At 46.4% G+C, this 25,279-nt stretch overlaps 1 protein-coding gene across 5 annotated transcripts in view; it reads left to right on the top strand.

The window, feature by feature from the left end:
- Positions 1-25,279, top strand: part of OGDH (oxoglutarate dehydrogenase) — an 83,776-nt gene that overhangs the window by 3,993 nt on the left and 54,504 nt on the right. For 2 of the 5 annotated variants that reach the window (XM_075910806.1, XM_014571855.3), the window contains exons 1-2: positions 2,323-2,451; positions 3,936-4,184. In XM_075910806.1, the coding sequence (XP_075766921.1) occupies positions 2,443-2,451; positions 3,936-4,184 (258 nt within the window). In that variant the 5' untranslated portion in view covers positions 2,323-2,442. Of the gene's footprint in view, positions 1-2,321; positions 2,452-3,935; positions 4,185-25,279 lie in introns of those variants that run through there. The other 3 variants (XM_014571854.3, XM_075910808.1, XM_075910807.1) reach the window with 3 other exon arrangements.

Genomic DNA, 25,279 nt, shown 5'->3' with positions numbered 1-25,279 from the left:
ATCCTAGTGATGACGAGGCAGTGGGTAGTTTTTTGTACAAGTTAGCAGGTTGATTTAAAGTGGGTAGTAGTGTACCGGAGGTTCCCTGATTCCCACAGCTTCCATTGGCCGGGAGCAGCAAACCACAGCCCCTGGGAGCTGTGAGTAGCATGCCTGCAGACACTCAGTAAGCAAACTGCCTTGCAGCCCCCAGCAGCTAACCCTGACCAGCCCGAACCGGAGGCTCCCCACTCCTGATTTAAGGGCTATGTTTTCGCTGCCAAAAAGGGGGTGGAGCAGCAGGTTAGGGTATGTTATCTTGCTGAAGGTAAGACACAGCCATAGACTTGGAGGGACCTTAGGGCTTTTACCTTGATGTACAAAGTCATGTGGGAAACTGCAGCATAGTTATCTTCTCCAGGATTTTACCACCTGTTAAGAACGTACCTTTTCCCTTAGTGAAGTCACAGTGTAGTGCTGTGAAGGGCTTTGAGTGCACAGCAAGGAAGGCACTATACTTCTCTACTCCAGATTGTCCCTCCTTGGTCTGGCACCCTGGAGATCTGACGGGTCCTGGACCAGGGGCAGTCAGTGCCGGCCCCTCTGCTGCCCTGGCTGCAGGGATCTGCTTGATGGCAGCAGAGGGGCTGGCATTGACTGAGCAGGGACTGGGTGGAGGGTGCTCGGCAGAAGAGACGGGGTGGCAGTGTAGCCTTCTCCTGGGCGTCTTGCCTCCTGTCCCCACTTTTCCAGCTCCGGAAGCTTTTGGGAGGACGGGAGGAACAGCTGAGCATTGGGCCTCAGCTTTTCCTCATGAGGGTTCCAGCCCAGGAGCACCCATGGGGATGTCAGGCCAGAGATGGTCTCCGGGTGAGGGAAATCCAGACTAGAGGTGCAGCCTGTAGCACTCCATTGAATTCTGGCCCAAAAGCACCATGGCAGCTCGGTGAGCAATGCAATAAAATTGTAGCTGGAAGAAAAGTGCTGTCCTAGTTAACCAGTTGCAACTCCCAGCCAGCAACTCTCAGCCAGTGCCTATTAAATAGGAAAGGGGGTAATGGAAAATGTTTCCAAGCTGGGTTTATGTAACCAAAGTTGTTTTCTTGCGGTTTTTGCTTATGAAGGAGGGTTGTGCCATCTTCACATGAGGTTGCTGGAGAAAATGTAACATTGAACCCCGTGATCCAGCTGCCAAACAGACCCTGCCAGTTCTCAGCTGGGGATAGGGGCTTTTTATGTCCACTTAGTGGGCTCTCACTGAACAAACTTGTTTGTGTTTTTAAGTAAATGTTTTGTAAACGAAAGGCCGAAACCCTCTCCCCAGCCAGTGTACCAATTCTGGAAGTAGCCTCCAGCTCACATGCCACTGTCCTAGGGCTTTTAAAAGAGACAAACTGCTGGGTATTGTATGGCCTGGTGACGGCTGCTCTGCTGACAGACTGATCCGTAAGTATTCTGTGTGTTATGACGGCATGTAGCTGCACCAATAGCTTGTGCACTGTCACTGACATTTCTTTTTGTTTTTAAAGGGGAGTCAGTGTTCATCTCAAGGACTAGATTTGAAATGTTAATAGGAATAGCTGGGAAGGGGAGCAGAGGTGTAAGGGCCAGATTTTCAGATGTTCCACTTCCATTGGAAAATTTTCCTTTTTTTAAATAGGAAAAAACAACTAAAAAGCACAGGAATTGGCAGAAGGACAAGAAATTATTTGAAGCTTTTTTTTAATTGACTCAATTACAGTACAGGCAGTCCCCGGGTTACGTACAAGATCGGGACTGTAGGTTTGCTCTTAAGTTGAATTTGTATGTAAGTTGGAACTGGTACATATTGTAGGGGAAACTCTAGCCAAACATTTCTCCAGAGCTCAGTTTTATTCTCCCACACCTCACTTCCCTCAGTCCTTTATTCTCAAGCTGAGGTGTCTGCTGAGAAAAGCCGCTCCGCGTCTCCCTGGTCTGCTGGGGGGGGGCGCTAGCTTCGCGTCTCCCTGGTCTGCTGGGGGGAAGCAGCTAGTGCGGGGTTGCCTCACCCCGTTTGTAAGTAGGGATCCGATGCAAGTCGGATCCATGTAACCTGGGGACTGCCTGTACTGTCTCAGCCGAATAAACAGGCATTAGCCATAAGATAGCTTTAGGAGTCTGATTCACTAAGGCTAGGTCTTCACTGCAAAAACCTTGCATTAGTTTTGAGATAGTTGTCTTGCTGTAAGTTCTTAGTGGAGACAAGGTATGGGGAACTTTTACAGCAAGGTGGCTACTTGTGGTCTCCTTCATCTGTCTGCAGTAAGGTACTTTTGGTTTGTGTCCACAGGGATTTAGCATTGAGATGGTCAGATGTCACCTATTTTTTTTCCAGTGAAGACATAGCCTCGGAATCCCAGCCCTCCACTCTTTAAAGGGAAATAGGGCCTTTCCTGGAACCCGCGTCTCTCGCGTTTAGTTGGACAGCAAATCCAAGAAGATATGCTTCTTGTATGTTACGTTTTAATTTTGCATAATAGCTGATAATTTTACTCTGATGGCTTAATGACCTCTTCCTAGTGCACTAGGAGGAATGGCGCACATGTTGTAAAATGCCTGCATATGTTGCGCTGCACGCAAGGGCAACTCTTTCCCTGCCCCGCGTGTTTGGGAGTGAGCAATGTGGACACTAAGAGAACTGCAGGGAGGTGGGAATGGGAACAAAGTTCAGCAGAAGTGCTGCTGAGTGGCAGTCTCAGCATTTTGCCTCCACTGCTTCCAGTGAGTTGCAATTACGCTCTCTTGGGGTGCCTTCCCTGTCAGTAAATCCATTTTCCCAACATCCCCTTTGCTTTTAATCATTCCTACCTCTCCTCTAGCTTTGCTTCTGATGCTCTTTGTCCGCAGCCTACTGACCAGCTTTCTCTGATCACATTTACAGCCTAGTGTTCCCTCCTTTATTCCTGTGCCCCAAGAGGTATAAATGATCAGACCTTTCTCATTTTATCAGCGGTTGTCAGAAAAACGAACATCTGTTCACAATGGAGTACTGCTTGATAAATGTAAAGCTTACAAGTTGATATATTAAACTTCAGTTTTAGGTGATGTAAACTGAAAGCAAAATAGGGGAGAAAAAGTTGCTGTTAGGGTTGGATTTCACTTTCTGCTTTAGTTCCCTACTCCCCAGCCAATTGCAGCCAGTCAGTATGGGAAGGGATGTTAGTGTGTAATCATTTAAATGATTTGATTGATTGATAAGCCTGGTCTTATCTGTTAATTCTAATGACCAGGGCTCGACAAATAATACAATCTACTTGCCTGTGGCGAGTAGATGGTAACCCGGAAGAGCTGGGTTCGGGCGTTCTGCGCATGCGCAGATCGCTGGACAGCGCAGCTGGTGAGCTGGGCTCGCCGCGGTTTGGTGAGCCCTGCTGATGACTACATGCCCCTCGCCCCCAGGTTGCTGGTGGCTCCCCCCATGTATTGGCTCCCCCAGAACTGCCTGGGGTAGGCAGGAGAGAGTGCTTCTCCCCCCGTCTACCCCACATGTAAATGTGTAACAATTAAAAAAAATCCAGTGGTTACATGTTTACGCACGTGTTTGTTAACATCCCTATTGGGGAGTGGAGGGGATTAACCCAAAGGGATACTAGTCCATATCTTAATTCAGTAGTTGTGCAGTGCCAATACCCATACTAAGCTATTGGTTTCAAGTAGCCAAATGAGAAATCTGACTGGAGGAGGGGCAGCGTGGCCTCCTGGATGGAGCGTTGCTCTAGGACATGGGAAACCTGTTACTGGCTCCGCTCTGCTGAGTGACTCTGATTCCAGTCTCAATCTCCATTTTACAGATGGGGAAACAATGTTTGAGAAGGGCTTTGAGATCTGTGGATGAGAAATGCTAAGTAACAGCTAGATGGTTATTGGGTTGATTTCTCTTTGTAAATTGCAAAACAGTTCAATGTCTAAAATGCTTCTTATTCCTATACCAACAGGAGCTTGTGAGCGGCTACAGGACAAAAATGTTTCACTTAAGGACTTGTGCTGCTAAATTGAGGCCGTTGACGGCCTCACAGACTGTTAAGACAATTTCCCAACACAAGCCAGCAGCACCAAGGACGTTCCAGCAAATCAGGTGTTACAGTGCGCCTGTGGCTGCTGAGCCGTTTCTGAGTGGGACTAGTTCGAACTATGTGGAGGAAATGTACTATGCGTGGCTGGAAAATCCCAAAAGTGTACATAAGGTAAGGAGGAGCCATTCGTCCAGGATATTGTTCCTTCATCTCCTGCATGTGTGTGAGAGAGAGTCCAATGGCACAGTCAGGTAAGTGCAGATGTCCGGAAGGAATTCAGCGCAAAGAGCCTGGGAATCACGAATCATCAGTTCCACGTCCGCTTCTGTGGAAAGAACCAACAGTGTTTAATTGAGCAATAGCAAAACAATTCGATCCTGCTTCGTTCTGGATTGAATCCGAGAAGCTCAGAGCATTCAGTCAACTCGGCATGTTCTGCTTTGGGAATCAAAGGTGGATTCAAAGAGAAGAGCTGCCTTTCCTGGGAATCCCCCTCTTGCTGAGCTGCTGCTTTTCCTTTCTGATGGAGTGTTGGGAGAGCAGGGAGGAGGGAATTGGGTTCAAGTTCTGTGCATTCCACTATTAATGTGGGATGCAAATTGTGCTCAGCGCGGCAGTGTTTGATCTCCTGTGAGTAAGTATGCTGGCTCTGCTGCAGAGTCGTTCTTCCAACACCACTTGGGTGGCAGAAATGTGGGTATAAAATCCTCTGCTGTGGTTAGCAGAGCTCTTTCTACCAGCCATTCCTTAACTTTTCCTCAAGCTACTAACTTCAGAAGATAATTATTCTAAGGGTTACAAGTGTAAAATTCTAGTGAGCTTTAGTCTATCCAGAGCTGGTATCCGATAGCATACCACCTTGAAATCTGTCACTAACATGCATGTGTTGGGTTAATGGCCATCACACACAATCACTTTGGCCATGGTCCGTGGTAGATTAAGTTTACAAGTTTCAGTACAGTATTCAACCCTATACAAACGCGTGCAGCTCTGTTTAGCATAATTGTCTCATAAATCCCTCTTAGCGGGGCTGAATTTGGACCACAGGAAGTAGTCTGTTGGCTAGTAATTGCCAGGAGCCATTACCAAGCAAAGTGTCACTGGAAGTCTGAGGAGTAACTGTATGAAGTTAATAATAGACATTGAACTAGCTCTGCTATTGCTGTACACTAGACAGTCTTACAGTTAGAGGGTGAAATTAAAAACCTCCACTAGGAAGGAATGCTTGGTGGGGCCAGGAGGTGATCTTCAGCCTCATGTCTAAGGGAAGCTTGCGGAATTGTAGACTTAGCTGCTTTCCCGTCTCATCTCTGGGCAAGCTTTGGAGAGGCTATGAACTGAGACCTTGCACTGTGTGTAGAGAACAGGATTTCTGAAAATGTCCTGCTTCGGACACCTGCAGAGAGAGTTCTACATAATTCAGATCCCCCAGTGCTATGGGAACTTGTATAGATTGCGCTGTGTGACCTGAGGTGCAAAGTAACAGAACAGGACTTCAATTCCTGGTCAGCATACTGTAACCCCAGAACAGACGTCCTGCAGACCAGAACTCACTCACTCTGTTCTCTTTTTCATAACTGTGCTTTTGATAGCACATCTGCCCTCCCCAGACATGCATGTCATGCTAAATACCTGTGACATTCTAGGAGTGGTCTCATGCAGCCAGACTACATAGCACTATCTGTCTTTGAGATGATCCTTAGCAGAAGAGCTCTAGGATGGATGGAAAGTCAAATTTTGTAAATAAATAAAAGGGGGGTTTGTGTGGTTTTTTGTTTTTTTGTTTTTGTTTTCACAAGGGGTGTTTTTCCTAGTGTTGTGGGGGTGGGGCATCAAAATACACAACTGGTCCCCATCAAGGCCTTTTGTGTTTAATTATTGACATACAAAGCACTTCACTCAAAGAACAAAACTAGGTGAGTTTGATTTATGTGCATTTGGCACTAGAATCATAGAATACTAGGACTAGAAGGGACCTCGAGAGGTCATCGAGTCCAGTTCCCTGCCCTCATGGCAGGACCCAGTACTGTCTAGACCATCCCTGATAGACATTTATCTAACCTGCTCTTAAATATCTCTGGAGATGGAGATTCCGCAACCACCCCAGGCAATTTATTCCAATGCTTGATCACCCTGACAGGAACTTTTTCCTAATGTCCAACTGTGACGAGGCGGACAGGCCCCGCACTGATGGACAAGGGGTAGTCAAGGCCCAGCTGGTGGAGAAAGCCCCGCCCCTCCAGCCCTGCTGGGCATGTTTCCAGTAGAGGCTGGGTATAAAAGCAGAGGGAGCCCTGCAGCCAAGGACACCGCAGGATGAGGGAGTAGACCAGGCCAGGCCGGTGTTTCTGCAGCAGCTGAGACCAGAGGTGCTGCCCGTGCCTGACCCAGAGACAGAGCCAGCAGCTGCCATCACCAGGGAGGCAAGAGCATGCCCGCAACCCTGGCAGGTACTGACTCGGAGGCGAATGGGCCCCAGGAGAACCAGGGTGTGGTAGGAAGCAGCCCAGGGCAAAGGACTAAAAGCTTGGCTCGGCGTGTATCAGCCGGATTCCCCGCCAAGCGGGCAGGAGCCATAGGCCCTGCCTAAAGGGCCCTGAGCTGGGACCCGGTGGAGAGGGAGGGCCCAGGTCCCCCTACCACCCATTTTCCCTTCCCAGGAAATCAAACCCCGGGCCAGGAGAGGCTTCTCTGAGTGGCTAGGCCTTGAATACCATATTTACCCTGATAGAGGGGCATGGACTTGATAGTGAGACTGGTAATGTCGTATTTACCCTGATAGAATCATAGAACCATAGAGCTGGAAGAGACCTCAGAAGGTCATTAATTCCAGCCCCCTGCTCTAGGCAGGACCAATCCCAACTAAATCAACCCGGCCAAGGCTTTGTCAAGCCGAGACTTAAACATCTCTAGGAATGAAGACTCCACTACTTCCCTAGGGAACCCATTCCAGTGCTTCGCTACCCTCCCAGTAAAATTTTTCCTAATATCCAACCTGGACCTCTCCCACCACAACTTGAGACCATTGCTCCTTGTTCTGCCATAACAGCCTCTCTCCATCCTCTTTGGAACCTCCCTTCAGGAAGTTGAAGGCTGCTATCAAATCCCCCCTCACTCTTCGCTTCTGCAGACTAAACAGACCCAACTCCTTCAGCCTCTCCTCGTCGGTCATATGCTCCAGACCCCTAATCATTTTGGTTTCCCTCTGCTGGACCCTCTCCAATGCCTCCACATCCTTTTTGTAGTGGGGGGCCCAGAACTGGACACACTATTCCAGATGTGGCCTCACCAAAGCCGAATAAAAGGAAATAATGACATCTCTGGATCTGCTGGCAATGCTCCTCTTAATGCAACCTAATATGCCATTGCAAAATGCAGGACAATGTAGCACTTTAAAGACTAACAAGATGGTTTATTAGATGATGAGCTTTCGTGGGCCAGACCCACTTCCTCAGATCAAAGGAAGTGGGTCTGGCCCACGAAAGCTCATCATCTAATAAACCATCTTGTTAGTCTTTAAAGTGCTACATTGTCCTGCATTTTGCTTCAGCTACCCCAGACTAACACGGCTACATCTCTATCACTATTCTAATATGCCATTAGCCTTCTTGGCTGCAAGGGCACACTGACTCATATCCTGCTTCTCATCCACTGTAACCCCCAGGTCCTTTTCTGCAGAACTACTACTTAATTGGTTGGTCCCCAGCTTGTAACAATGCTTGGGATTCTTCCGTCCCAAGTGCAGGACTCTGCACTTGTCCTTGTTGAACCTCATCAAATTTCTTGTGGCCCAATCCTCCAATTTGTCTAAGTCACTCTGGACCCTATCCCTGCCCTCAAGCTTATCTACCTCTCCCCCTAGCTTAGTGTCATCCGCAAACTTGCTGAGGGTGCAATCCATCCCCTCATCCAGGTCATTAATAAAGATATTGAGCAAAACCGGTCCTAGAACCGAACCTTGGGGCACTCTGCTAGAAACCGACCGCCATCCTGACATTGAGCCGTTGATCACTACCCACTGTGCCCGGCCTTCAACTGTCTTACTGTCCATTTATCCACTCCACATTCCCTTAACTTGCTGGCAAGAATATTGTGGGAGACCATATCAAAAGCCTTGCTAAAGTCAAGGTATATCACATCCACTGACTTTCCCACGTCCACAGAGCCAGTTACCTCATCATAGAAGCTAATCAGATTGGTTAGGCATGACTTTCCTTTTGTGAATCCATGCTGACTATTCCTAATCACTTTCCTCTCTTCCGAGTGCTTCAAAATGGATTCCTTAAGGACACCTTCCATGATTTTTCCAGGAACGGAGGTAAGACTGACCGGCCTATAATTCCCTGGATCGTCCTTCTTCCCTTTTTTGAAGATGGGCACTACATTTGCCTTTTTCCAATCATCCGGGATTTCTCCCGATCTCCCCGACTTTTCAGAGGTAATGGCCGAAGGCTCCTCAAAGACATTTGCCAAGTCCCTCCATACCCTCGGATGCATTAAGTCCGGACCCATGGATTTGTGTATGTTTAGCTTTTCTAAATAGTTCCTAACCTGTTCTTTACCCACCAAGGGCTGTTCATCTTCATCCCATCTTGCATCACTTAGCGCATTAGTCGAGGAGCTGACCTTGTCCGTGAATAGAGGCAAAGAAAGCATTGAGTACTTCAGCTTTCCCCACATCATCTGTCACTAGGTTACCTCCTTCATCCGGTAGGGTCCCCGCACCCTCTCTAATCACCACCTTGTTAACATGCCTGTAGAAATCTTTCTTGTTATCCTTCACATCCTTAGCCAGTCGCAATTCCATTTGCGCTTTTGCCTTCCTGATAACCCCCCGGCATTCTCGAGCTAGACATTTAAACTCCTCCCTGGTCATTTGTCCAAGTTTCCACTTTCTGTAAGCTTCCTTTTTGTGCTTAAGTTCACCAAGGATTTCCCCTGTTAGCCAATCCGGTCTCCTACCATGTTTGCCTCTCTTGCTACGCATCGGGATGGTTTCTTTCTGTGCCTTCAATAAGGCTTCTTTAAAATACTGCGAGCTCTCCTGGACTCCTTTCCCCTTCATGTTAGCGTCCCAGGGGATTCTGCCCATCAGGTCTCTGAGGGAGTCAAAATCTGCTTTTTTTAAGTCCAAGGTGTGTATTTTACTACTCTCTTTTCTTCCTTTGGTCAGGATCCTGAAATCTACCATCTCATGATCACTGCTTCCCAGGTTGTCACCCACCTCTACTTCCCCTATCAGTTCCTCCCTGTTTGTGAGCAGAAGATCAAGCTGCACACGGCCCCTGGTCGGATCCTTCAGCACTTGTCTCAAGAAGTTATCCCCAACATTCTCCAAAAACTTCCTGGATTGCCTGTGTACTGCTGTATTGGTTTCCCAACAGATGTTGGGAATAGAGAGGCATGGACTTTATAGTTTGAGACTGGTAATGTTGTATTTACCCTGATAGAGGGACATGGACTTGTATGTTGGGACTACTAGGGTTGTATTCACCCTGATAGAGCAGGCAATGGGCCCGTAAGAGAGGGGGCACACCCCACGCTGGGGCGTACCCCCTGACACCAACCTAAACCTCCCTTGCTGCAGTTTAAGCCCATTGCTTCTTGTTCTGTCTTCAGAGGCCAGGAAGAACAGGTTTTCTCCCTCCTCCTTGTGACACCCTTTTAGATACTTGAAAACCGCTATCATGTCCCCTCTGTCGTCTTTTCTAAACTAAACAAGCCCAGTTCTTTCAATCGTCCTTCGTAGGTCATGTTCTTTAGACCTTTAATCATTCTTGTTGCTCTTCTCTGGTCCTTCTCCACTTTCTCCACATCTTTCTTGAAATGTGGCACCCAGAACTGGACACACTACTCCAACTGAGGCCTAATCAGTACAGAGTCGAGCGGAAGAATGACTCCTTGTGTCTTGCTCACAACACACCTGTTAATGCATCCTAGAATCATGTTGGCTCTTTTTTTTTTTGGGGTGGGGGAGCAAACAGTATCACACTGATTTATTTAGCTTGTGGTCCACTATAACCCCTAGATCCGTTTCTGCCGTACTCCTTCCTACACAGTCGCTTCCCATTCTGTATGTTTGAAACTGATTGTTCCTTCCTAGGTGGAGCACTTTGCATTTGTCCTTATTAAACTTTATCCTGTTTACCTCGGACCATTTCTCCAGTTTGTCCAGATTATTTTGAATTATGATCCTATCCACCAAAGCAGTTGCAACCCCTCCAAGCTTGGTATCATCCGCAGACTTAATAACCGTACTCTGTATGCTGATATCTAAATTGTTGAAGATATTAAACAGAACTAGTCCCAAAACAGACTCCTGCAGAACTGCACTTGTTACTCCTTCCCAGCAGGATTGTGTATCATTAATAGCTACACTCTGGGAACGGTTATCCAGCCAGGTATGCACCCACCTTATAGTAGGATGTTAAAATGTGGCTCATTGACTAGTCCATAGGCACTTCCGCATTCCTCCTTTGAAATGTACAAGAGCCCCTTCTGGGGCTCTTGTACATTTCAAAGGAGGAATGTGGAACTCAGAGTACAATCCAGGGTGGGAAGTCCCGCTGACTCTGGGCTGCATTCAGGTGCCTGCTTTGAAATTCACAAGAGTCCCCAGCGGGAGCTGTTGTGCATTTCAAAACCGTGGATCCAGGAGTCAGCAGGGGACTCTTAGTAGAGTGTGTGTTGCTAGGTGGCATTTTAAAGGGGCTGCCTAGGATCAGCTGGGGTCTCCCCAGCTGACCCTAGCCTCCACTGCCTCTTTAAAATGGGGGGAGGCCGCACTTTCAAAGGGGAAGCTGCCACACAGCCCTCGGCCTCTTATGTTTAAAAAGTAGAGCCGCAGTGAACCTCCTTATCGACTAATTGAATAGTGGATGGACATTCCATCCACTATTCAATTAGCTTCCTTACTGCTATTTAACATCCCTAATAGAAATGCATTGCAATCTCCATTGGCTGGTCTCCATGTAAGCCAGAAATGCCATACACTATTGTTAGTGTAGCCACACAAACCATCGCCTCGAATATGCAGGTATCTGGCCCTAGATACCTCTTGGAAAACATTACTGGAATGTATTTGCAACTTGTAGGAATAGTAGAGGTTTGAAAAGGGAAACACTATTTCTGAACTCTAAGTCTCTTGCCTGTGAAACATCAAACAAAAGACAGTGAGAACAGAAGGCTTCTAAAATCAGCAGCTGATTTTTTTATTTATTTGTTTACTTAAATTAGCCCTCCTACAGCTCTGTAAGCAGCCAGCAGCTGAATGTACACAAGTTCCTGCTCTCTGTGGCTAGTGCCTGCTGGTCTCTTGTGATCTTGCTCAAGGAGCAAGGCTTGTGTTAAGGGTAGGGCTTTTGGGCAGTAATTAAAAACCTGGTACCTCTTTTCTACAGATCCAATTAGTTCTCTTCCAACTATTGTAAGTCAGCAGCTGAATGGTGCCTGCTGTTAGCCATGGAAACAGAGGCCAGGTCAGCAGAAATAACTTTCCTATCCTGCTATTTTTTTTAAGCAATTTCATATTTGTGCTTCTCTCTGGCCCTTGTTTCCAGGGCTAGGCTCCTGGTGACTGGCTCACAGCCATAGCTGAGAGAGAACTTGCTTGTAGCCATCAGCTGCTAACTCTTTGATTTAATCTCCTTATTGAGACTTCAGAAATCAACTCTGGATTTTAAGAGCTGGTTGGCAACATAACTGCCACTACATTTATGATAACTGCTGTCTAATGTCTGGAGGCGTGAGTGCAGGCCAAGGCTCTGATCCCAGGGCTGTAACTGACTTGCAGCGTGGTGTTGGATAAATCACTTTTCTCTTGGCTAAATGGGGTTAGCAGGGACGTTAGCAGTGATGTGAGGATTAGTTTGTAAAACACTTTGAATATTAATATTGGTTCTCAAGCATTTTTGAGAGCAGAGGAATAAGCAAGAGCATGCTGGTACAATGTGAGTAAAGACTCTAGTCCTCTGAAGAAGTAGGCTGTGCCCACAAACTCATGATACTATCTACGGTACATGTTTTGTTAGTCTCTGAAGGCATGTCTACACTTGCACCCTCTTTCGAGAGAGGGATACAAATGAAAACATTCAAAATTGCAAATGAAGCCAGGATTTAAATATCCCGTGCTTCATTTGCATATTCACGTTATGGCGCCATTTCGAAATATTGCCATAATTTCGAAATAACAGTTGCTGTTAAGATTCAGATATTTCAAGAGAAAACCCTTCTCTTGAAATAACGATAGAAATGTAGCCGTGTTAGTCTGGGGTAGTTGAAGCAAAATGCAGGACAATGTAGCACTTTAAAGACTAACAAGATGGTTTATTAGATGATGAGCTTTCGTGGGCCAGACCCACTTCCTCAGATCAAATAGTCATACTTGAAATAACGCTATTTGAAATAGCGCCATACCGCAAATATGCAAATGAAGCACGGGGTATTTAAATCCCAGCTTCATTTGCAATTTCGAGTGTCTTCATTTGCATCCCTCTCTTGAAAGAGGGTGCAAGTGTAGACATACCCTAAGGTGCTGCAGGGCTGTTTGTTGTTTAAGGTTTTTTTTCATGCATGTGGTGGTCAGAGCAGTGATTAGGTTCTATTTTGACTCAGCTAGCTGAACAATATCCCATGGTTAAGGATTAAACCTTGGAAACCCAAGATGAACCAGTTGCCTCTCAAACTCTGCTGAGCTGCAGCTGGGAGTTAGAAGTTTAACTCCTATTTATGAACTGACTGTCGGGGAGGTGCCTAATACTTGTGTTAATAGTGTGCAAGTGTTTGTGACCAGTGCCCTTAACTAAGAACAGATATTGCACAAAACAGAAACATTGTGTCTACTTCTCCCTGGGAAACCAACTTAATCTTTGGTGTGTTAAAAAGCAAATGTATGTTAAAGTGCTTCCATTACAAAATGCAAAACTTTACATGGATGGGATTGAAAATAGGTTCTTGCTCCAAGAATGGGGGGATCAGAGTTTATATTTCCTGCTTTCAAAACTTTTCTGGGCACAACTTTTTTCCCTGATCTTCCAAACTTTTGGAATAGAATTTTGTCTGTTGCCTTGGATTATTTTGGCTGGTGAAAAATCTGTTTCAGTTGGAAGCTTTATAATCTAGGTTACAAGGTCCATGTGTTAGCATTTCTTCTATTGAAGATGTCTGCAGTTTCTTAGCTGCAGGTTTAAGTGAGAGTCTCATGGCTTTCCTTGCCCTTGGTGCCAGAACTGGAAGTCTTTGTCCTGACAATTATGATGATGATGCAACACCATATATGTCATGCTAGTGGTTTTTAGAGATGTGACTGGGTAACTGCTTATCCAGTAAGCATCATCCTTACCGGGTACTGGTTAACTGGGAGCAGCACAGCGGCCTGCAGCTGGTGGGGGCTGCTCCAGTACCATCGGGGGGGGAGCAGGAGCCACCTGCCCCCCACACTGTAGGGCTGACTGCTGCTGTCCATCACCACTGCACAGAGGGGGGCTGCAGTAGCAGCCCTGAGTGGGGGAGGGAGGGGAGTGAGAGTGGGATCCACCTTAATTGGCTAACTAGTTAACTGATTGATCGGGATTTTACTTCCCTAGTGGTTATTTAGTTGGGGACCAGATGGCCATAAATCTGCTGCCATTTATCAGTGGTTTAGAAATCCATCCCCAACCGACATCTAAAAAATATACAGACGCACAAATTACACTTGATCCAGCCTGAAGTGCTGCTGGTTGGTGGGTGTTGCGTTTACACTGTCAGCAATTTCTTAAATTGGACCAAAAAGAAGCTGTGTAATTTTTCTCTTGTAGGTCAGCCATCAAATTCTTGCCTGCCTTGTGTGAGACTGTAATACAAAAATAATGGTATCTTTTCTGTGCTGAGTTAGCATACGTAACACTTGATGGCATGGATTTTTCACTAGCTGTCTTGCACTTTTCTTCCAAACATCTTGTTCAGCTCTGAGCCAGCACCTTTCCTCTGATCTCACGCTCACAAGTCTGACTGCAAGCTTCCTTTGACTCTAGCAGCAATGAGTTAGCTTCCTTATCTGGATTTCACGGCATGCCAACACACCCAGGCATTGCAGTAAGTAGTGTGGTGTACTTATTGCTGTACCACACAAGTACAGTTTTCTGCAAGGTTCTCAAAGAGCAAAGAAGCACATACAGGAACAGGGCCTGAAGTGCATTAGTTACACCCTCTGTCTGGGGAAACTGATCCAACTGAATAGCGTGGAATCTAGGTGCGGGAAGGAGGTGGTAAACAGTGGCTGAGCTGGCTCCAAACCTGTTCCTTGTGCAACAGCGGACAGCAGTGACTCCCCTCTCCCCCTCCCCCTCAGCCCCTCTAGAATTAGCATTGCTTGGGATTAGCGTTTTACCTTACTGAAAACAAGGCTGCCCTCGTCTCATAGTACTTTTGTCGCATGTTTCTTTAAGTAATCTAATGGGTCAGACAGGGCACTGGGACCCTGAAGACCTGGGTTTGACTCCTTGCTCTGCCCCAGCTGCCTAGATAACTTGGGCAGTTAAGTCATCTCAGCCTCCGTTTCCCCACCTGTAAAACCAAGATAATGAGTGATCCACTCTGAGATCTCCTGATGCTCACAACTAGATAAGCCAGATCACTGTCCATTTCAGGAGAAGCTGCCTTCTCCAGTAAGCAGCAGCAGACCAGAGACACAGGTTTCAGACTGGTGGGAATGTATCACTCTCCCTGGTTCATGATATTCTTTCTGCTTCTCAAGTGATTGATTGTGGCACTGATGTCAGAGGCTTTCACGCACTCTGCCCTTAGAGCCGCCTTTGATACCTGCTGCTTTTAGTGGGCATGCTTTGATGCCTCCCTTCCAAGAGCCTGTCATTCTCTCCTTCTCTTCTCTGGCCTAGAGAAATCCCGTCTCATATCCATTCGTAATGCTGCTGTAAAAATCACTTCCTGGTCTGGCTCTTTGAGCCTGTCACCTCTCCAGTGGCTCCACCCCCTCCAACAGAAGCTCCTTATCTTCACTTTCAACGCCCTTTACAGCCCACCCCATTCTGCCTGTCATCTCAGGCACTAGCAAGATGTTGACAGCTGCCTCTGCTCTGCCAGTCCTAGCAGCTTTCATCATCCCCTTGCTGCACTTTCTGGCCAGCTCCTTTCCCCCATTCTGCCCCTCGTGCATGGGAGGAGCCCCCCACAAACATTTGCAGAGTTGTCTCAGTGTCCCCTACAAGAAACTTGATAGGCGTGTGCTATACAAAGAGCCTTGCCGAAGGTTCAGTGTAATCCCCTCCTGCGGGTGTGTCTGAGGGGTCTTAGCAGCAGATATCAACTCGCTCTCAGTTGATGTTTTTGGAACTCTACCTGGGCTCTGTGTGGCCTGTGACTAAAGCGCTTTATTTTGCTGTCGTGTGAGCTTGCATCGTGCCGTTCAATTTGAAGGCTTCCAGAGTAATTTAGGGACTGAATTCAACAGTGGAGTACTTTGTCCTTTCTGTGGCTATGGTATCTTGGCACTTACGCCTCCTTATCAGCCGAATAGGTGAACTCTGTTGGCTTGGTCAGCATTGTACTGGTTTATGACCGGCCTTTACTTGGTCCTACATCTCCTGTACACACAGCACATAAGAGAGGGTGATTATCACTGAGCCATTATCTCACTTTAGTGCAAAGAACAAACTTTCACAGAATTTCCCCAGGAGTTATAACTTGAGTACGTTCTGTGGACCAGTTTACACTAGTCATTTTGCTGAACAAAGTTAATGCTGATTTGTTTTTTTTATCACCCCCAATAAATACAATCCCTCTGACTCAGGTTAGAGTAATGCTGTAATTCAGGGGTGGGGAACCTAAGGCCCAGGGGCCAGATGCATCCCCCAGCTTGCCTGGATCTGCCCCCTGAGGCTCAGGGCTCCCACTGCCTCCCTGCAGCCTCTTCTAGGCTGGGCCCCCCGATGCTCTAAAGTGCGAGGGGAATGTGGGGAGTGTCTGCTTCTCAGTTGGGGTCATGTCAGTGAGGGGTCTCCTAGTTTTTTGCTTCTCACGTGTGTGGTCCCTGACAGATTTTTTTTTTCCCCCTGTGGACCAGCAGCCCCTGGCCTAAAAAAGTCCTATCATCCCCGCTCTAATTCATTTAACCACAAACTTGAAGCTAACCTTTGTGGAAGAGGGCAGGCTAGTACAAGGATGGGCTCTTTTGAGGCCTTTTCTACATGGTTTTTGTATTGGGGTGTCAGGATTGGGCATCTTGCATGTGTGTACCTGCGCACTCTATCCCCAGCGCAGCTAAAGCAGCTTGCCCCCAGATGCGGAACCAGTTACACTTAGAGCTTATTCCCTTTCCCACATGAGGACAATTATACTCGTGTAAGCATCTACCACCAGTAGTCGCTCCTCCGGGCTCTGTGGGTTGTATGGTTCCGCTAGAAGACTGTACTGCTGTAAGATGGCTTTCATGCCAGGGAGTGATCGGAACCACCCCTCCTTCCATGTTGCTTGGAAAAGATGGCTTATCCTGGTGTGCAGCGCCTGCTGTCATACTCCTGGGGCACTAGTTTCATACTTATTCCCCAGACGCATGCTGTTTTACAACACTGCGGGTTTCCCATCAGTTCTGAGCTCGATTGACCCCTAATAGCTTCCCATTAAACAAACCACAGCTGCAATGTAAGTAACTCTTAATATGTGAAAACAAAAGCAAACCTGTGACGTGGTCACAAATGCCATTGTAGGAAGAGTCCTGCAAGCCCTGTACAAATCCTGTTGCGTGTCTTGTGCTGTGACTGGTAGCACTCCAGGTCCTCTCTGCTCCCAGCAGAGCCTTGTTTTACTTACCATGTGGTCAGTGACAGAGCAAAAACCGTGCCTCGAATAGAATCTACTGGAGCCTTGTTTCTGTACTGGCTGAATTTCTTAAGGCTAAACGAGTGCAGTTATAGTGCAGCTGTAACCCTGAGACCACTGTGCGTAAGCTCGTACTCATGTCCCTGCCTTGGCCATTCCCCCTCTTATGTCTAATGTAGAGTCACTGCAAGCCCTGAGTGAGGGGTGGCACGTAGACCAGCCACCAGGCCAAGAACTGTCCCATAGCTTGGAATCCTTGCTCGAGGGAGAGCTAACCTGGGCAGTCCTATACCTTGTCCTGTTTACTTCCAGGCTGGCTTGGCTGGTGTGTTGTAGTGAGCAGAGACCACGGCCTAGCTCTCTGAGCAATCTGCATAGGGTGGGCAGGAAGGGCTTTTATGTGCATGGGTGTAGAGAGAGCTGGGGGACTTGGGTCTTCAGTCTTCACTGTTGATTTCTGCCTTGAGGGCCCAGTCCTGTAACCTGTAAGGGTCTAAAGATTTGTCCCCTACTGTGTAGTGTTTTGTATGAGGGTGGTGGTACCGTGCCTGAACAGTTAACAAGGTTAAATTAATGCTTTTTGGGTAGGGGGCTGGAGGTATTGGCTAGTGCTAGCTGGAGCAAACTACAACTCTCTCTCTGTGTGTGTTGCTGTTAGTTGGGATATGTCTGTTCTGAGCCATTATTAGTAAGTTTCACTTTCACACTGAAATGAAATATCCCCTTGATCATGTTTCCATCAGTCTGGTGTGTTCATGAGGGGGCAGGCACCACGACAGACCTGCATATTACTGCTAGTGGGGATCCCAGAGATCTGTGGGCACATCCTTGGTTGTAATTAGTTGCCTGGCATATTATTGCAAGTGAGTCCCTCAGGCCATTTGGAACGATGGACTGTGTTTACGGCACAGCAAGATGATAGTAACCGAGTCTTGCAAAATCGTATACCTCTGCAATCTATATTGGCCAAACTGGACAGTCTCTGACACAAAGGAGAAGCGGACAGACATCAGGCGTGGTAACACACACAAACCTGTGGAGGAACATTTTAACCTATGTGGACACTTAATCATGGGTTTAAAAGTAGCATCCTTTTATAAGGAATTTTACTAACCAATTTGAGTCTGCTGAACTGGAATTCATTTAAAATTTGACACTGTCGTGGGGCTTAAATAAAGATATCAGCTGGTTGATGCACTACAAAGCTAACTTCCTCTGTCTTTGGCATTCACATTTTCATATCAAAAGCTATAAATGGGACACATCCAGCCCACTTAATTAGCTTAATTAACACAGGTCCTACAATTGACAGATAACTGCATTTGCTGTTGTATGTATCTTGGATTCTGTAACTTCCACTCCAGCTCTTCTGAGGAAGTGGGTTTTACCTGCCAAAGCTCATGATCCTCTCCTTTGTTAGTCTCTAAGGTGCCACGGGACTACTTGTTTCAGAATAAACAGTTATTTCCAGTTCAGATTGTTCCCATTTGTGCTTGACTGTTCTAAGCACTCTTTTATGTCAGTAGAATTGTATCCACACTAGGCTGTCCCACTTCTAACTATCAGTGTAGTTAAAGCATTGCAACTCTTACGTGCAGACATTCCAGACAAGTCCTGAAGATGAATTTGCTGCAGCATGCACACCTCCTCTGGATCCTGCTCTGTTCCTATTAAGAACTGGTGTAATTACAAAAAACAGCCAATAGTCTGGCAGCACCTTAGAGACTAACAGAACATGTAGATGGGATCATGAGCTTAATGCACTCGTTCATCACTAGAGGCTTTTAAGAACAGATTAGACAAACACCTGTCAGATGGTCCAAGACCATCTAGACTTGCTGTGAATGCAGGAAACTGGACTTGATGACCTTCAAGGACCATTCCAGTTCTAGAAATCGATGATTCTTTCTCATGATTTTGGGAATCCCGCGTCAGGATTTTTGCATGCATGGGGGTTACTGGCTTCCTTTCCCGGAGTTGCAGGGGGAGGGAAAACATCATTGATCATTTAGTAATAGATCCTGTTACTAAAGGGCCTATTGAACAGAAAGTAAGAGTTTGTGGAAGAAACTGAGCTGGGTTAAGTTTTTTGTTTTGCAAAATCAAAATATGCAGTCTTTGGCCAGCCTGGAAACAGACCTCTCCTCTTTATTTCTAAGTGAATCATAGAATACTAGGACTGGAAGGGACCTCGAGAGGTCATGGACTCCAGTCCTCTGCCCTCATGGCAGGACCAAATACTGTCTAGACCATCCCTGATAGACATTTATCTAACCTACTCTTAAATATCTCCAGAGATGGGGATTCCACAACCTCCCTGGGCAATTTATTCCAGTGTTTGACCACCCTGACAGTTAGGAACTTTTTCCTAATGTCTAACCTAAACCTCCCTTGCTGCAGTTTAAGCCCATTGCTGCTTGTTCTAACCTCAGAGGTCAAGATGAACAAGTTTTCTCCCTCCTCCTTATGACACCCTTTTAGATACCTGGGGAAAAAAAAAGTGTTACTAAGAGAGTTGAATATTGCTTCTCTGTGCTCCCTGACTTTTAAAAGATGTGCCCGAACTGTCTGGTTATCTGTAACCCTTGTGTTGTACGCAGTCTGGCTGCTGCATGACGCAGCCTGATGCATCTGGCCTCTTGTTTGTCTTCTGAATGTAATGGGTCATATTTACTCTTCTCCCCTCACGCCCTCCCTGTTTACACCACAGATTTCACTGCAGTTCCCCTAGGGATAAATTTAGCCCAGTAAGTGACCTTCTAACTCAGGTATGTTCGTTGCCCTGTCTGAGAGCACTGGAGTTGCCTTACCGCCATGCATGATGATTGGAAAAAGCAATTAGACTGCTGCAGGGTGAGAACTATGGGGATAGTTACTATAACAGTGGAACAGGATTTTTTTTTCCTCTGGGGACAGCTGTGTTGGGATGGGTGGTTCTTCCAGGGAAATGCTTTTTAGTTATAATAGCACACATGGATTCTTCTTTGGCCTTCCCCTCTCCGACAGGAAACTTTTCCATCTTCCTGGGAACCGATTGCAACAGTTCTGGCTCTCAGGCAGCATCTTTGCCTTTACTCTGCAAAGGAGAGGACCCCAGGAATACAGCTGTCCCCTGGGCCATTTGGAACTATTGACTGTGTTTATGGCACAGCAAGATAATAGTAACTGAGTCTTGCAAAGTCATGTGGTATCTAATAAATATTTCCTAGCAATAGGACTTTTGAATCTGCAGAAAGATAAGAAGTGGGGCGGGAGGGGGAAGCCAGGTGCCCCTCTGCAATGTATATTGGCCACACTGGGCAGTCTGACACAAAGGGTAAGTGGACACACATCAGGCGTGGTAACACACACAAACCTGTGGGGGAACATTTTAACCTATGTGGACACTTAATCATGGGTTTAAAAGTAGCCATCCTTTTACAGAGGAATTTTACTAACCAATTAGTCTGCTGAACTGGAATTCATTTACAAATTTGACACTGTCGTGGGGCTTAAATATAGATATGAACAGATGGAAGATGGAAGATCCTATGACCTGTGGAGCTAGAAACGAATGTGGTGTGCTGTTTTGTATGTAAAGCCAGGCCATGAAAAGTCATCACAAGATCCAGCTTCTTAAACACAAGTTGCTTCCTTGTTAAAGCCTCAGTTTTTTTACTCAATGATAGCTATTTGTCTGGGCCAAGGCAAACAGAAAATTCAGTGCCATCTCTCACCTGCTCACCCCTAAAAAAACAGGAACAATTAGCTAAACTGTTTTAAGATTAGAAGCTAGTCTGTTTCCTTCACTAATCTTCTCTTGGGTAGCAAGTCTGAAGCTTAGCTATTTGTGGGTCCTGTTTGGAGGTAAGGGCCTTTTTATTCAATAGTGCCTAGCACTTATAATTGACAGCGAAAATTTTTTTTAGCTTAATTTGGAAGACGAGAGAGAATTCCAGTCTAGACCCCAGCTGTGTCCTATCCTTCAATAGGATATCAAGCCTTCTGGATAAGAGAGAAGTGGTGGATGTGGTATATCTAGGCTTTAGTAAGACATTTGACACGGTCTCGTATGACCTTATCAGTAAGCTAGGGAAATATAACCTAGATGGGGCTACGATAGGGTGGGTGCATAACTGGCTGGACAACCGTTCTGAGTAGTTATTAATGATTCACAATCATGCTGGAAAGAGCATAACAGGTGGGGTTCCGCAGGGATCTGTTTTGGGACCGGTTCTGTTCAATATCTTCACCAGTGATTTAGATGATGGCATAGAATATGATTATTAAATTTGCAGGTGATACCAAGCTGAGAGAGGTTGCAAGTGCTTTGGAGGATAGTCAAAATTCAGCATGATCTGGACAAACTAGAGAAATGGTCTGAGGTAAACAGGCTGAAGTTTAATAAGGACAAATGCAAAGTGCTCCACTTAGGAAGGAACAATCTGTTTCACACATACAGAATGGGAAGTGACTGTCTAGGAAGGAGTACGGCAGAAAGGGATCTAGGGGTCATAGTGGATGACAAGTTAAACATGAGTCAGTGTGATGCTGTTGCAAAAAAAGCAAACATGATTCTGGGCTGCATTAGCATGAGAGTTATGAGCCAGGCATGAGAAGTCATTCTTCTGCTCCACTCTGCACTGATTGGGCCTTAGTTGGAGTATTGTGTCCAGTTCTGGACACCGCATTTCAAAAAAGATGTGGAAAAATTGGAGAAAGTCCAGAGAAGAGCAACAAAAATGATGAAAGGCCTAGAAAACATGAGCCATGAGAGAATACTGAAAGAAATTGGGCTTTAGTTAAGAAAAGAGAAGACTGAGAGGGGCCATGATAGCAGTTTTCAAGTATCTATAAAGGGTGTTACAAGGATAGGACAAGAAGCAATGGGCTTAAATTGCAGCAAGGGAGGTTTAGGTTGGACATTAGGAAAAACTTCCTACCTGTCAGGGTGGTTAAACACTGGAATAAATTGCCTATGGGGTGTCATAAAATCTCCATCACTGGAGATATTTAAGAACAGGTTGGATAGATGGGATGGTCTAGACCAGTGGTACAAGTACCATTAGGGGAACTCAAGAGAAGTCGGGGGGGGGGGGGGGGATATCAACACAACTGAAATTTGGAGAACTGAATTTTTGTTAGGTTTTACTGCGTTTTATTATTTTTCTACTTTTTATGCCCAAAAATTGAATCGCCACCCAGCTACAATTAAGTTGTTTAAACAAATGTGTTGCAACGATAAGGAAAAAACTGTCTGAAAACTGTAGGCATGTTGGGGTTCCCCTGACTCTGCACCCCTATAGCAGCAAATAAGTCTCCACCAGCCAGTAAAATAGAGAGGGTTTATTGCTTCTCCAGGATACAGCACAGCACAGACGTGATGTGGGTATAAGGAGTTGGGCTGATGGCCCTAGACCTCTTGGGACAGGGGTGCATAGCCCCCCAGAACTTGCAGCACTCTGCTTAGTCTCCTCTCTTCATGTCATCCCAGCCAAAAACTGCTCAGCTCCCAGGCCCTGCCCCCAGCCAGCTGGCTGTCTGTGCCTGCCTCCCTCCCTTTGTCTCTCCCCCGGGAAGAGACTTATCTGCTCAGGCTGGGACTAGGTGTCTGGGCCAATACACATGTGGGTGAGTCAGTGGAAATCACACATCAGTGTAGAGGGACCCTGGGTTACAGAGCAGACAGCACCCCCACTTCGTGTCAGTAGGTACTGGGGGTACTTTTGGAAAAAGGGGGGGTACGTTATTAAAAAAAGAAAAGGTTGAGAAATACTGGTCTAGATGGGACTGGACTTGATGACCTCTCGAGGGCTCTTCCAGTTCTGTGATCTACAGAGAACGAGACCTTGTAGCTATGGGAGAGTTCTAAAGCCTTTGGATTTGGAAGTCTGGTTTCTTTGACAGGAATGGGAATGTGGGTGTCAAGGCAAAAGACTTGAGGCTGCCAGCAATAAATGAAGTAGTGTTTCTGGGCTAGCATATGTGCTTCAAACTTGTCCAGCTGTTTGTAGTTCAAAGTACAGCGCTATCATTTAAGCTGAGGCAATAAAAGATTCCTTTCAAGGTTGTATTGAAGATAGGCTTTGTTGCAGTATGTTTTGCAGAGTTCATAAGACCTGCCAGTGTGCAAAGTCTCATCTCAAAAGTCTTTCTTGTGTGACTCAAATATGCTTTGTTTGGCTGACCTGTCCCTTAATAATCATACAAAATAGTGATGATAAAAGCGAAGGATCCCAGCTTTCCAGTGTGCTGGACCATTTGACGCCTCATCTCCCTAAATGATCCGACCAAGACGCTAGATGGCCGTTGGTTCCTAGTGGTCCTTGGTTCTAAGGCTACCACTGCTTAGAGACAGCACTGGATCTGAGTAACTTGTATATCTTACCTGCATCTTGTCTCCCGGCTCCTCTTGAACATGATGTGAGTGACTAGCATGTGTTTCCTGACCGTCGTGATGATACGAGGCCTGTGTTTCTATGTAGACCGGGTATGAGTGCAGTCAGCCATAGGCAGCTGGGAATCAGATTGTTGAGGAGACCGACTGAAAGAACGTGGTTGGTAACAGTGGCCGTGCTGGCTGGTAGGGAAAGATGCATTGTCTCCTTACACCCACGGCTCTTGGAGATGGAGCCCACTCCACTCGGTGTGCTTCAGCTGTTCCTAGTCACCAGGCCAGATTTTAATGCTGGGCCCCTGGTGGGGTATGTTGGCAAAGGGGATGATGCCTGGCCTGGTACAGTCCTGAGAGATCCTGCCCCGGGGCTAGCAGTGTCTCTCCTGAGCTTTAGTAAACCCCTGTAGAGCACTCTGTGCTGCCAGCCTCTGCCCCATTGTCTCCTGGGATTTCAGTTCTCTCAGCAGCTGACTCTCCCACAGCTACCAAATGGCTCTGCCTGCTTGCTGGCCCCGAGGGGAAGGTACAACGCTTACACCAGCCTAGCAAAATCAGGAAAACTGCCTGGCTTACTGGAAACTGAAATCACCTCGCCCCTCTTGCAGAAAGCCCTGCTGATCGCTTCTGGACTCTTGCCCCCACCTATGGAAATGGCGAGGCGGAACTCCGATTTGTTTCTGAGTTGTGCTCATACGATTGAGCCACGTCCATTGTTGCTTAGGCGTTCAGCATGATTAAACTAAGGCTGAAACCCGTACTCCACTGAGGCCAATGGGATGGGGGAGAGGACAGGGTTTATTCTGCAGTCTGAGTTAACTGAGACTAAACGAGACAGGACGATGCAGCACTTTAAAGACTAACAAGATGGTTTATTAGGTGATGAGCTTTCGTGGGCCAGACCCACTTCCTCAGATCAAATTGTGGAAGAAAATTGGCACGACCATATATACCAACGGGATTCAATCAAAAAAGTGAACACATCCCTTTGGTATATATGGTCGTGCCAATTTTCTTCCACAATTTGATCTGAGGAAGTGGGTCTGGCCCACGAAAGCTCATCACCTAATAAACCATCTTGTTAGTCTTTAAAGTGCTGCATCGTCCTGTCCTTTGTTTCAGCTAGACTGGACTAACACGGCTACATCTCTATTAACTGAGACGAGAGAGAGTATCTCGTGCCCGTGTTCTAATGGAGGTAATGTAAATGTGTATGTGAACTACAATAGAAATCCCAGGCTATATTTGGCTCCATGGAGGCAGAGATCAAACTTAGCCAGGCAAATTGGATTAGTTTTTCGGACTGAATCACAGAAGCAGTAGATGCATAACGAGTTCTAGCCTCGGCCGTTTGATACAACCCCTTACATAGTGCAATGTTAAATCAAATCAGAAGTGCCATGTGGCATCCAAACTGACCGAAGGACAATTGAACAAAAGGGAACAAGCAGGAAAGCATTTGTGGATACTGAACTGGAGGGTGGCATGCAGATGAATACAGAAAAGTGTATTTGTGTTTTCCCCTAGTAGTAGCATCTGAACGTTTGGTGCCAGTGGGAGGGAAGAACGGAAGCAGTAATAGCTGAAAGACTCCTGGAGTGATTGTATCCGTGCATGGTAGGAGCAATGAGAAGTGAACTAAGTTTTGGCCTGGGTATCTAGAGGCATTTTCACAAAGGTGATAGTCCCTTTCTGTGCTGCCCTGGTGTAACTGCGTGTGAAAGACTGCACTGAGATTTGCAGAGGTCTTTAGTGGAAATCGGCCCTCACTTAAACTTGGACACTCTGAGGCTACTTGAGAAGCAGTTAGTGATCTGCGAACAAAAATGTTCACTTAACATTTCAACTGGTTACTATACTGAGACGCTGAATGGTAGGTAGTGTGGGCATGCTTTTTGAGTGACAGGCACACGAGTCCCTCTAGATCTTCAGTATTGGGTAAATGAACTGAAGCAATCTAAATTGGGCTGTCAAGTGACTAAAAGCAAGAGTCATTCTATTTTTTAAACAATCGAATACTATATTTAAATATTGTTTTCCGCATTTGCAAATGGATTCAAATTACTATGCAGAATAC

Source organism: Pelodiscus sinensis, chromosome 28, assembly GCF_049634645.1.
Source record: "Pelodiscus sinensis isolate JC-2024 chromosome 28, ASM4963464v1, whole genome shotgun sequence".
Lineage (NCBI taxonomy): Eukaryota > Metazoa > Chordata > Testudines > Trionychidae > Pelodiscus > Pelodiscus sinensis.
The sequence above is the reverse complement of the archived record's forward strand: the minus strand, read 5'-3'. Positions and strand labels throughout refer to the sequence as shown.